At 38.7% G+C, this 12386-nt stretch overlaps 1 protein-coding gene across 8 annotated transcripts in view; it reads left to right on the forward strand.

Annotated features, from left to right (window-relative positions):
- The window catches only part of PCLO (piccolo presynaptic cytomatrix protein), a 304964-nt gene that overhangs the window by 16442 nt on the left and 276136 nt on the right, over positions 1 to 12386 (forward strand). For all 8 annotated transcript variants that reach the window (XM_015880308.2, XM_015880153.2, XM_032442183.1 and 5 more), the window contains exon 3: positions 1855 to 3255. In XM_015880308.2, the coding sequence (XP_015735794.1) occupies positions 1855 to 3255 (1401 nt within the window). The remainder of the gene's footprint in view (positions 1 to 1854; positions 3256 to 12386) is intronic.

Below are 12386 nucleotides of genomic sequence, written 5' to 3' on the forward strand. Positions count from 1 at the left end.
GAGGGCTTGTATGGGAACTGACCACCAATCAAACAACATGCGTGTTGAGCTAAATGTTGTCATTGCTTAGGTCCTCTGTGCAGCTGTGAATTTCTTCAGCAACTTAGAGCAGAGCTGAAACAAGCATTGCAGTTTTGTTTCAGTTGGTTTCACCTTTTAACATCAATTTTCTGTCTGGGTCGCATGTAGATCAGAAAACTGTTAAAACAATTGTTTAAAAAAAAAAGCATCGAGAATAGAAGATAAAAGCAGTATTATTATGAATAGTGGCTTAATTACTGTAAACTTGCAGCTGGGGACAGACTTATGCATCACTTTGTGAATCTGTTAGTATTAGTGAGCTTGTAATGAGAGTGTGTATATGCCATGTTTATCAGAATAATTGGAGTCACTGTTTTAGAGAACTGCATCCAACTGTTCATTAATTTTTGCTGCTGAAAATTGTCAGGCTGGCAAGACATGACAAAATTGTGAATGTATTGCCTTATTCCATGACATCACAATTTTTTTATTTTTTATTTTTTTCCAATGGACTCTGATATTACTTAGCCAAAATACATCTTATACAAATAATCTCAGATTCATCTTATGTTATGGGAGAGATTTCAGACCCCAGTGTAAGAAATAGGATCCAGAAATCTTTACCCTAAGGGGTAAAGTCTTCTATTCTTTGTTTTCCTAATTCCCAGCTTCTAACGGTGCATGCAAATATTATAGCTGGTACACTGGATTTTGTACACAGACTAAATAACAGAAGTAAGGCTGCAGATGAGTGAGTTAGGTATCTACTTGCAGGCCCATGGGACTCTGTGCCATATTGAATGGCATTTTTGTGGCCTATAAAGTTTCTGCTAGCAATGGAAGATGTGGAAAATAGCACGTGATGCTTCCTGGCCATGTGTTGCTTTAACATGTTTGATGCTTCCTCAGATTGTGAGACTATGCAAATGAAAAGGAAGGGTTGGCTGCTTTAGGTGTTTTGTTGTTGTTGTTGTTTTGTTGTTGTTTTGTTTTTGTTTTCTTTTTAATACATTTATATATGTATATATATATATATATTTGGTATTAAGTAGAAAATAGGCTTTCCCTGTCATATACTGCACTTTGGGAAAAAGTCCCAGGAATTGCCCTAAGAACTTCTTCTATTTACATATAAATTTTGGGAAAAAATCATTATGATTCCAACAGCAGTGTTTAGACAAAGTGCCTTCCTGATTTTGAATGAGGGCCTGCCCTCTGATACTGGTGGTAAAATGTGGGTTTCTATCACATATGGTGTCCATTAACTCACCTCTGTGCCTAATTCACATGTACACTACTAATGCGGGTGCCCTTAATAAATTACCAAAACCATAAGCTATGTGAAAAGCTTTAGTTACATACTTCAAGATAATTACACATTTTCTTTGTTTTAATTAGGATTATTGTTTGCAGTCAGCAGACTTGATTTGTTAAACTATTTTAGTAGAATTTGGCTCTTTTATCTTTTTCCTGTTCTGGCAAATTTTTGCTGTAAATGACTCACTGCTGGGCCTTGTGAAATTCCAGAGTATTTTTTCACTCTGCTAGGTTTTAATCTGCTGGTATTAAACTGTGTGTAAACTGAATGTGAAGTCAGTAGAAGCATGGGCTCAATGATTGCTCAAATCACACGGATGTTAAGAATAACAGAAAAGAAACAGTTGAGCATTTTAATTGCAAAACAGTTTTAGTGGTAATGTTTCTCCCTTTTTTTCAGAATTTTCTGTATATTGCAACAAGCTATGCATTATTATATGCAGTAAATATGTTAACTTTATTAACATTGTCCTCTCTTAATTACAATACCTTTAAAACTATTTATTTTTCCTGCAGATTAAAGAATGGCTCTGTTTAAACTGCCAGATGCAAAGAGCATTAGGTGGGGACCTAGCATCAGGTCACGGTCCTGGGCCACAGCTGCCTCCACCCAAACAGAAGACACCAACTCCATCTTCAACAGCTAAGCCTTCTCCTCAGTCACAGCCGGGCCAAAAGAAGGATGCTTCCCCAAAACCTGATCCTTTGCAGCAAGCAGACTCTAAAAAGCCTGTACCACAGAAAAAGCAACCATCCATGCCTGAGTCTCCCCCTGTAAAATCAAAGCAAACACATACTGAGCCCTCTGGTAATGGCCAGCAAATAGACTCTACTTCAAAGTCTGATCAGGCCAAACCAATGCAGGCTGAAGAGAAGCAAAAACAACCCAGTATACAGAAGCCTACAACGGACACTGTGCCTACCTCTGCAGCTCCAGGGGTGAAACAGGATTTGGCAGATCCCTGGCCTCCATCAGCTCAACAGAAAGTGACAGATTCCCCAAAGCCAGAGACTACCAAGCCACCAGCAGACATGCATCCAGCTGGAGACAAACCAGATTCCAAACCGCTTCCACAAGTGTCTCGGCAAAAATCAGATCCCAAGCTTGCATCTCAGTCTGGGGCTAAATCAGATGCTAAAACTCAGAAGCCCGTTGAGACGGCACAAGTGAAAGATGATCCTAAGAAGTTACAAACAAAACCAGCCCCAAAACCTGATACCAAACCTGCTCCCAAAGGCCCTCAGACAGGGACAGGTCCCAGGCCTATGTCAACACAGCCAGCACCCCAACCCCAGCAGCCTCAAAAAACTCCCGAGCAATCCAGGCGTTTCAGCCTTAATCTTGGAGGCATCACTGATGCTCCTAAGCATCAGCCTACAACACCGCAGGAAACAGTTACTGGGAAACTTTTTGGATTTGGAGCTTCAATCTTCAGCCAGGCCTCAAGTTTAATTTCCACAGCTGGTCAGCCAGGCTCACAGACATCAGGTCCTGCTCCACCTGCTGCAAAGCAGCCCCAACCTCCTTCACATCCTCCAGCCTCTCAGGCACCCCCCAAAGAGGCCCCTCAAGCTCAGCCTCTTCCAAAAGCTGCTCCCACAAAGAAAGAAACCAAGCCTCTTGCAAGTGAAAAATTGGAACCGATGGCTGCAGATAGTTCTTTAACAACTAAGGGATCTGATTTAGAAAAGAAACCTAGTTTGGCTAAAGATAGCAAGCCTCAGGCTGCTGAAGCTAAGAAACCTGCTGAGCTGTCAGCAGAGGAAAAAGACAGCCAGCCCAAGGTGTCTTGTCCCCTTTGTAAAACTGGACTAAATATTGGTTCTAAGGATCCTCCCAACTTTAATACATGTACAGAGTGCAAGAAAGTTGTATGCAACCTCTGTGGATTTAACCCAATGCCACACATAGCTGAGGTAAGGTGATAGAGTCTGTATTTGCCCACAGGTTCCCTGTGCTGGGGTGTCGATTCTGTAGTTGTTAATTTGCTAAGGAAAAATTTAAATGTTTATTCTGTGGCCTTTTAAAATTAACTATCTGCATTGTTTGAAACTTGGTCTGCAGTCAGAAAGTGCTTCCAGTGAGTTTTTTGCAAATTAATGTAGTGTAGCATGGCTGGTTGCTAGTTTCTTGGGGCATGAGCACTGAGCAGATAGTTTATTATCAAATCTTCTAAAATTGTTTCTACTATTGTACAGCAAACTACTGTACTTTCTAGTCCATCATGTGGTAAAGATTTTTCTTATGCTTCAGTATTTTACGCTAACATGTATGCTTCCTCATTTAATCCATGTCCCTGATTCAGGCAATTGCAGAATGAATATATTAGTGCTTATTTATTCCTTTTCTTTCTCAATTGGATAGGTTTGTTCAGTTAACCTCTTTCTGAGGGGAGACTTTGCATATACTGTTGTGCTCATTAGGAAGTTTGAAGTTTGAGTGATACTTGTGTGGTAAAATATATAAGGTTCTGAAGTCACTTCATTCACTGAGAGCTGAGAGCTTGAAGGTGCCTTTTTCATGGTTGCTCAAGAAAGATCCAGCAGGGCCAACTTCTGCTTACAAGAATTAAGCTTATTTTCAACAGTTTCCTCAGATTCTTTGTTTTTACCTTCCTTAATTTATTTCTCATAATTGTTTTATAAATGTTGAGGGGACTGGAAAATTTGTACTAGCCTAATGGAAAGATGGAGTCTTTCTATATCAAGATGTTTACTTAACAAATGCAGATCACATAAAAATATTTGTTATTTAAATTTGTATGTTGGTCTTTGTGGTTCATGGGAAAAGTGGCTATTGGTGTTGTTTTTGAAATCTGAATGAATGAATTAGAAATGGCTCCCTAGGCTAAAGGTTATGACATCTGTGCCCTAAGGTGAGAGCAAGTTTTGGGGAGAAATAAGTGGTATTTTCCCTGCTACTTCTTTTGTTGTACCTTTTTATTTATTTGTTTGTTTATTTATTGTTGGATTAACTTACTGAATGTGCTATCAGTGGAAAGATGTTTTTCCTATTATAGTAAGAACATTTTATCTACCTCAAAAATATGTTGATTTCTGTCCAAAGTAGTCATTTAGGTCACAAATAAAGGTCTGAAAATGCAAAAAGATACCGTGATTGAAAGACAGAGTTCCATTAAATTGTTGCTTCTGTGCTGAAAGCCATCAAATGCACACAACCATTCTATGTTTCTATGATCACTGTCCAACCCTTTGCTCCATGTGTACATCCCTATCTTAGGTTTTAAAATAAAAAAATGTATGCATAGAACAGACAGAAACAAGATGTGTCTGATGAGATGTGATGAAATGACAGCTACGTAAGTCCTTGTACACACGCTGACTTCCTCAGCATTAATTTAGGCTTGGTGGTGCTGGGACTGCATTGTGGTATGCAGATTTCTCTCCTATGTATTTCAGTTAGAGATGAGAAATAAGGTATTCTGTTTCCTATCTCCAAACTCTGTTATTACCAGAGGATTCTCCCCATTTCAACTTTGTGGACTAATGATTTTCTGGAGTCTGATTTCCTCAGGACTATCTTTGCCTTATTTTTATTCTTTTCCTTGTTGCATTTCCTTCTTTCTTATACTAAAAATTTCCACCTCTGTCCACAATTTTCCATCTTATTTTTCTGATGATTTTTAGTAAATATTGGCAAACCTCTCTTCTTTGAGAGCAGCTTGCTTGACTGAGGACAGCTCGACTTTCATTTCATGAAGGTGGGAGGCAGAAGGGGGAGCTCATCCTTTCCTCTCCCACGTGATCCGTGCAAATAATGTGTTTTATCTCAGATAACAACTCTGTCCATATATGCTTTGCATATGGTATAAGGCTGTTGTATAACATAATGATGACCAAATATTCTATGATCACTAGCATACTCTTCTCCTTCAGAAAACTATTTTTTAATGTGTTGAATACAGTCTTGGAGGCTTAATTTACTTTTTATTTTTGAAGGCTTAGGAAGGATAAATAGAAATGTTTTTTGAATTGCCTGGTTTTATGCTTAATTTTTTTATTCCTATTTTCCATATTCAAAGAGAAAAAATGTTACAGGTTATGTTCTATCCTGACCCCAGAATATGTTTTGAGTGTACAGGTGTAATGAGTGCTTTATAGTTTTGTTGTAGAGTCACAGCTAAATCACAGTGATTTAACAGCTGCTTGTATATTATCTATGTATTGTTGCCTTAGTAACTGCTGAAAACAAGGTGGATTTTATTGAGCGCGTGTTGGTCCAAACCTTGTCACGTACAAAGCTTGTATTGAGCTGTATGGAAAGAATCAGTCTGACTCAGCATGGAAACGTGCGTTTCACTGATGGATGCAGAGGAGCATCTAAACTCTGTGGTCACTTCTACCTGAGGAAATTCTGTCAGGGAACGTCCTCTAGGCAGTGCATGGCTGTGATGCAGACAAGGCTGCAGGTACTTTAAAGGGTAGAATGCACTTTGGTATAGTGAGTTACTTGCTCTTGCTTCTATATGACAAATTTAACTTCTAAAATTTCTTCAGTCCATTGCAAACAGACTTTTGATAGCTTTTCTACTGCAGGAAATAAGAGAACTAGACTTTTACCTGATCTAAAAAATATGCTATTTACTTCAGTGAAATTGCACTGGTTTGTGCAAGCTGAGAATTAAGCTAGAATACTTTTACCTAATATGAGCCGATTGTTCTTTTACCCTCTGATTTGTTGCTCCAACAGTCAAACAATTATTTACTTAAATGCAATTTTCCATGAAGCAAACAGCTTCAGATGATTAAATAAATGACACTTGATAGAATTTAGACCCACAGGACCATGTTGTGCTCTAATGAATTAACAGACTCCTTATTCTTCCATTTGCTCAACAGGGAGGAGCACTGTTTACCAGCTCTGTAATTAGCTTTCCAGCTCAGGTAGTTGGAAGCAGCTCTATTTTTAGTAACAAAGCACAGAATCACAACTGCAGAAGCTAGAAATGAATTGTGTGACAGCGACCATTTTGTGCATTTAAAACTCAGTGAAGCTGTTTAGAATATGGAACAGGAGTGAGATGGTTGCCTATAATGTAATTAAGTATTTTGAGACACCAGGGTCAGGAATATAGAACCTGTGATGAATTAAAGTATAATTAAAAACAAAACAAACAAACAAACAAAAAAAGAAACAGAGAGAGGGGGATTTAAAACTGAGCTACAGGAAAACTGAGAAATCCAAATCAATAGAATCTTTATGGGCAACAAGAAAGAACAACATCGTAAGCGTCATATATTATAAACAGAGAGAGCTCAATATGTAATGTTTATACGTGAGTGTGCTAATGCATCTAATCTAATGGAACTGCCAAGGGAACTACAGAAGCACTTTTTCATCTACTGATTGTTATAAAATTATCTGGAAAGGTACTTGGGAGCATAAAATATTCCATGTTCAAAATAATTTATTGGGGCTACAGAAAGGAAAGGATTATTTCAAATGAAGGACAGGGAGGAGTTGGGAAGGGCAGAAAAGGCATAGTGTCCCAGATTTAGAAAGGATTTTGTGTTTGAAGAAGATGTTATCTGTCAGAGACATGATCAGAACAGGTAAAATAAACAGTATTGTGTAGTGAGTGATGTTTCTTCATGTTTATTACCTTGAATATTCTCTATATGAAATTTTTTATGTGGTCTATAAAGAATGACCATGATAACCCTTCATGAATCTATATTGAATTTATATTCTTAAATATAAAATTATATATACACACACACACATATATTAACCCACAAAAAGATTTGGGGTTCTTTTTTTATTATTTCCCACTGTTACTTAGCAGTGTTATTAGACCAATCTGAGTAAATATATATATATTTTTTGTCTTCACAAATACCAGAGAGAGAGGAAAAAGCAAAAAAAAAAAATAAAAATTAAACTCATTTTCTTAGAACAGTATTGTTGCTAATCTCAGTGGCTTAACCAGCTTAAAAATGGTACTTTACTCTCCCAGTAAGAACATTTAGGGTTAACAGTAAGAATGCAGATCGCTCCAAAAGCAATTTATTTTCACGGAAACTGCAACAGATACAAAAGCACAGTAAAACAATTTCATAGCACAAATTCTCAGCTACAAAACTCTTTTTTCAACATATTAACCACAATTAGCTATGTTTTTTTGCTAGCAATGAACAAGAGACTGTATGCCACACTCATAAAAAATAAATAAATGTGCACCAGTGGAGGTGTGCCCCACTGTGACCAGTGCAGAAGTCCATCATCTACTGCTTCACTGCTCACATCTACTCACTGGTCTCCGTAAACATTCAGCAATAAACTTCAGTGGGTGCAATTGTTTCTGTATGGAGATATTCAGTTACACACTTTTTCTTCATATACACTTCCATGTCTGATGCCATTTTGTCAGACTATCCCTCTGTTGCTACCTGTCATGCTACAACAGAATGTAATTGGAATAATGGTGGGAAGGTTCAACCCCTTCTGCCATACCACCTACATCTGCCTCTAACAACGAGTCAACATAATAAAATAGGCATTACTTTCACTGCAGCCCCGTAAACAGCATTTCAAAACTGATCTTTGCATCTTGTGGCATCAGAAGTGCACTCTTGTAGTGATTGTCATATACCTGAATGCATATTGAGGTCTTGTATGTTCCACTAAGAAACCTACAGGTAGGGTACTGGCATGGTTGGATTTTTGATGTAAATAATTCTGGCTGCTTCTCTTTTTCCAAACTGTCATTAAAGTCTAACCTCTGATGGAACACGGACCTCAGAAGGTATGACCCAATACTCAGGGTTAAATAGTTAGCTTTAAAATTGAAAATAAAATTAAAAACCTACCCATTGACTTAATGCCCAAATGTGGCTTAGGCTTCTTAAGGTTACTCATGTAGGAATACTGTGAAGTAACAAGCCACCTGCAGTTCCAATGAAAATCATCACCATAGAATCACCGTAGAATGGTTTGAGTTGAAAAGGACCACAATGATCATTTAGTTTCAACCTCTCTGCTATGTGCAGGGTTGCCAGCCAGAAGACCAGCTGCCCAGAGCCATATCCAGCCTGGCCTTGAATGCCTTCAGAGACGAGGCATCTGCAACCCTCTTGGGCAACCTGTTCCAGTGTGTCACCACCCTCTATGGGAAAAACTTCCTCCTAATATCTAACCTAAACCTCCCCTGTCTCAGTTTAAAGCCATTGCCCCTTGTCCAGTCACTATCCATCATTGTAAACAGCCGTTCCCCATCCTGTTTATATGCTCCCTTCAAGTACTGGAAGGCCGCAGTGACGTCTCCTGGGAGCCTTCTCTTCTCCAAGCTAAAAAAGCTCGGTTCCCTTAAGCTTTGCTCATAGGAGAGGTGCTCCAGCCCTCTGATCATCTTAGTGGTCCTCCTCTGGACTGCTCCAAGAGCTCCACATCCCTCTTGTGCTGGGGGCCCTAGGCCTGGATGCAGTCCTCCAGATGGGACCTCACAAGAGCTGAGTAGATGGGGACAATCACCTCCCTCTCCCTGCTGGCCACCCATTTTTTTACTGCAGCCTAGAACACAGTTGGCCTTCTGGGCTGCAAGCGCACACTGCTGGCTTGTTTCCAGCTTCTTGTTTACCAGGACCCCCAAGTCCTTCTCTGTAGAGCTGCTCTCAAGGAGATCTTCTCTCAGTTTCTGTAAGTACCTGGGACTGCCCCGACCCAAGTACAGTACCTTGAACTTAGCATTATTTAAAATGGTGCACTGCATCATCTGAGGTGACACCCGTTACTTATCTTTATTAACCAACCCGTGTTATCTTGTTTTGCCAGTCTGAGAAGGCTTGGACCATTCTGCAAGTTGGCAGGTTTCACTCCTTTTTGAAATTCATTTCTACTCTGTTGTCTTTAGTAATGAGTGTTTTGGAAACAGATGATGTGTGGGAAGCAGTATAGAAGCATTTGCTCTTAAGATAGAAAGGAAAAGCAACAACAACAACAACAACAAAAAAAACACAACAACAACAATCATTCCTTTAAGCTGCATAATTTATCTGCTCTGCCTCTTCCCTCTCTCCTTATATTTATAGCTCCTTTTTAAACTTTGATTGTAAGGTAGTGAATGCTATTATTATTATTTTTTAAATAACAGTAGCCAAGTAATACAAAATTTAATAGACTATCACAATGCATTCTCTAAATTTTAAGGAAATTTTATCCATTAAAAGGTAAGCCTTTATAACAGAGGTAACATTAAAAATATTAACTACTATTTTAAAAGATAAAATCTGGCATTGAAAACAGTGCGTGTTAGATGATAAATCCCCAAGTGTATTTCTCAACTCTCGGAATGAAAATAACTACAAATGAGATATCCTGCTTCTCCTGTTAACTAATTCTGCATGCATAACAGAAATTAAATTAAAATAGAAATATTTTAAAAAGAGAACTTGGTTCTCTCCCAATTTCCTACAAGATATGTATATTGTATATATGAAATGGAAGGGTTAATATGGAATGACCCTTGGAGGGACAACTCAGTGAAAACTGAAAACGGGTTAAAATGAAAAAAATAAAATAAAATGGTTTCAGGCTGGGATTTGTAAGAGATTCTTCTTTTATACCAGTGACTCAAAGATTGCTGAAGGACACAGATGAAGAAGTCCAAGCAAGTCTTGGTCAAGGGTTGAGAAGTGAGACAGGATTCACCTTACAAATAAGGCTGAACAGCCTAAGCATCATCAGCAGAGTTAGGCTTTGGGCATCCATCTTTGCAGAGCCCATAATGATTAAAATCACAGACTTGAGGTGTCCAGAATATTTCTAAGTGTGTTTGGGGCTTCCACGCTTCTCTGATGCCAAGTCAAAGCCATGTTCTGAGAAAACCTACTTCAACCTGACAGTTCTCTATAGGCTTGAGCTTCTGCCATATGCATACAGCTAGAGCTGTTCCTTTTGAGCATTACCTGTCTGCAGGTTAAATACCTTGGCACTTAGATGTTAGATGAAATCCCTTTTGGGAACTGATAGTGGTTTGTCTTTGAGCATATTTCACTCAGAAGCAGTACTGTTTGGCGCAAACATCAGTTGTAGCTATTTTTATAGATAATATTTATTCCTGCTCATGGTTGAGTACAATAAGGTAGTGGTTTATTTAGTTTTCTCTTTCACTGTACACACGAAAGATCAGCAAATATGTAGATGTGTGGCATCAGGACTCCCATCCCCAGCTCAGCGTACAGCAAAGTTTCCTGTCTTTTGGTCCCCTTTGAGACTTTACCAGTTTGTGTTCTTTAAGGTGAAATAGGGAAAGTGAAGTCAATAATAAGCTACTGCATTCAACTGACCTGAAAATTAATAATAGTTTTATTTGAATCTTCCATCACTGTGTATGGAAGTGAGAAGATCCTAATTTACTCACAGTTTTACCTGAATAAATGTCTTGCATTTCAGAAGGATTTGTCATTCTGAAGTGAGTTAGGTTATAATGCATTTTCATTTATTTGGCATTCACATTTTGTTAGTTACTCCTGAATGCACTGATCATGAAACAGGATTTGAAAGCAAGACTTCTGTCATGGTTTTGTAATTTTTGCTATTGGTATTCCGTATCATAACATCATGTGGAGCACAGGTAAAAAGAACTACACATCCCAGAGGACCTCACAGTCAGAAAGAGAAATACATCACGGAAATGACGCTCGCTCTCTCTCTCACTGCCTGGCAGTGGGTGTGAGTGTGCTTCCAAGCCATGGCACCTTCAATTTCAAAGTAGACTTCTCGGTCTTTGGAAAACTCTCCTTTTACTTGATTTTTTAGCCTCTGTTTCAATTAGATTGTATGATATTGTATTATCTTGCATTCCAATATCACAGTTAGTAAAATAAGTTTTCCTCCTTAGATCATTGCTGCTGTTCTGTTTGTTTCCTTGAGTCCAGCTCCCATCTCCCTACCCCTTCCGCTCTTCCCTTCCCACTTATTTGAGGTCAGGGTGCCCATGGGCCTTCTGCCTCCCTGTCATGGACATAGATTGATCATCATCATAGTCTCGTGCGGGTTGGAAGGGACCTTAGAGATCATCGAGTCCAACCCCCTCGGATTCGAGCCTCCTGTGTAGCAGAGCAGCACTTCTGCCACTTGCGCCACAGGGGGGATTCGAACCCAGGAACTCCGAAGTTGCAATGCGGCATTCCTACTACTTGCGCCACCAGGGCACAAGTAACTCTGTGACAACTTTAGATCTCCAGAATCAGTCATGACATTATCTACATGACTGTGTTTTTGTTAATTTTTTGTTCCAGCGGTTAGAATCATAATTTTTTAAATTTATTTTATTTTATTTTTTCCTGGAATTAAAATCGAGGAATGAAAAAGATTAGTTTCAGTGCTCAGAGTAATAGTGTGACCTTTGGAATCACAATAATCATGATTAATTGCTTATTGTGTATTCAGACCTCAAAAAGTTTCCAAATTGCCTCTCAGAAGCAAGAACTCCAAGAATGGCTAAATGCTGCTGAAACAAATAATGGGATATAGACATAAAGCTGTGCATAGCCAGATGGCTTTTATTAATGTTGGTAATTGCCACTGATGGTGTGAAATCTGAAGGGATGTCTGCTGCAGCTTTGCTGCTGACACACAAACACATCCTGTGTAGCTGCCTAGTTTCTTTATCCGTCTGGAATTCATATTCAGTATATTCTTTGCCAGTATTAATGATTTGATACCATCTTTAGATGTCCTTGCTCTTTGAAAATGAAACATGCTTAGGTGAACAATTAGCATAGAGCTTTCAGCATCGATTCTGCTGTGTGTTCTATTTTTCCCCTGTGCCATTAGGAAATCAGACGGTTCATAGAGTAGTATGTTACTGAGGGTCAGGCAGAAATCTGAAATCTAAAGTAGATAATCAGGCAAGATTACTGGCCTGGCATTGAGCCAGGTGGTTTTCATCTGTGTTGATGTCAGTAAATTTTTTTCTTCTGTCTTGTTATTAAATAAGGAAGAAGTCTTCTGAAACCTAGAGTGTTATTAATTGCATCTAACTGTCATGGCATCTTCTTGTGAACTTCATAATAGTATTTTAAGG

Source organism: Coturnix japonica, chromosome 1 (assembly GCF_001577835.2).
Source record: "Coturnix japonica isolate 7356 chromosome 1, Coturnix japonica 2.1, whole genome shotgun sequence".
In the NCBI taxonomy this organism is placed as follows: Eukaryota; Metazoa; Chordata; class Aves; order Galliformes; family Phasianidae; genus Coturnix; species Coturnix japonica.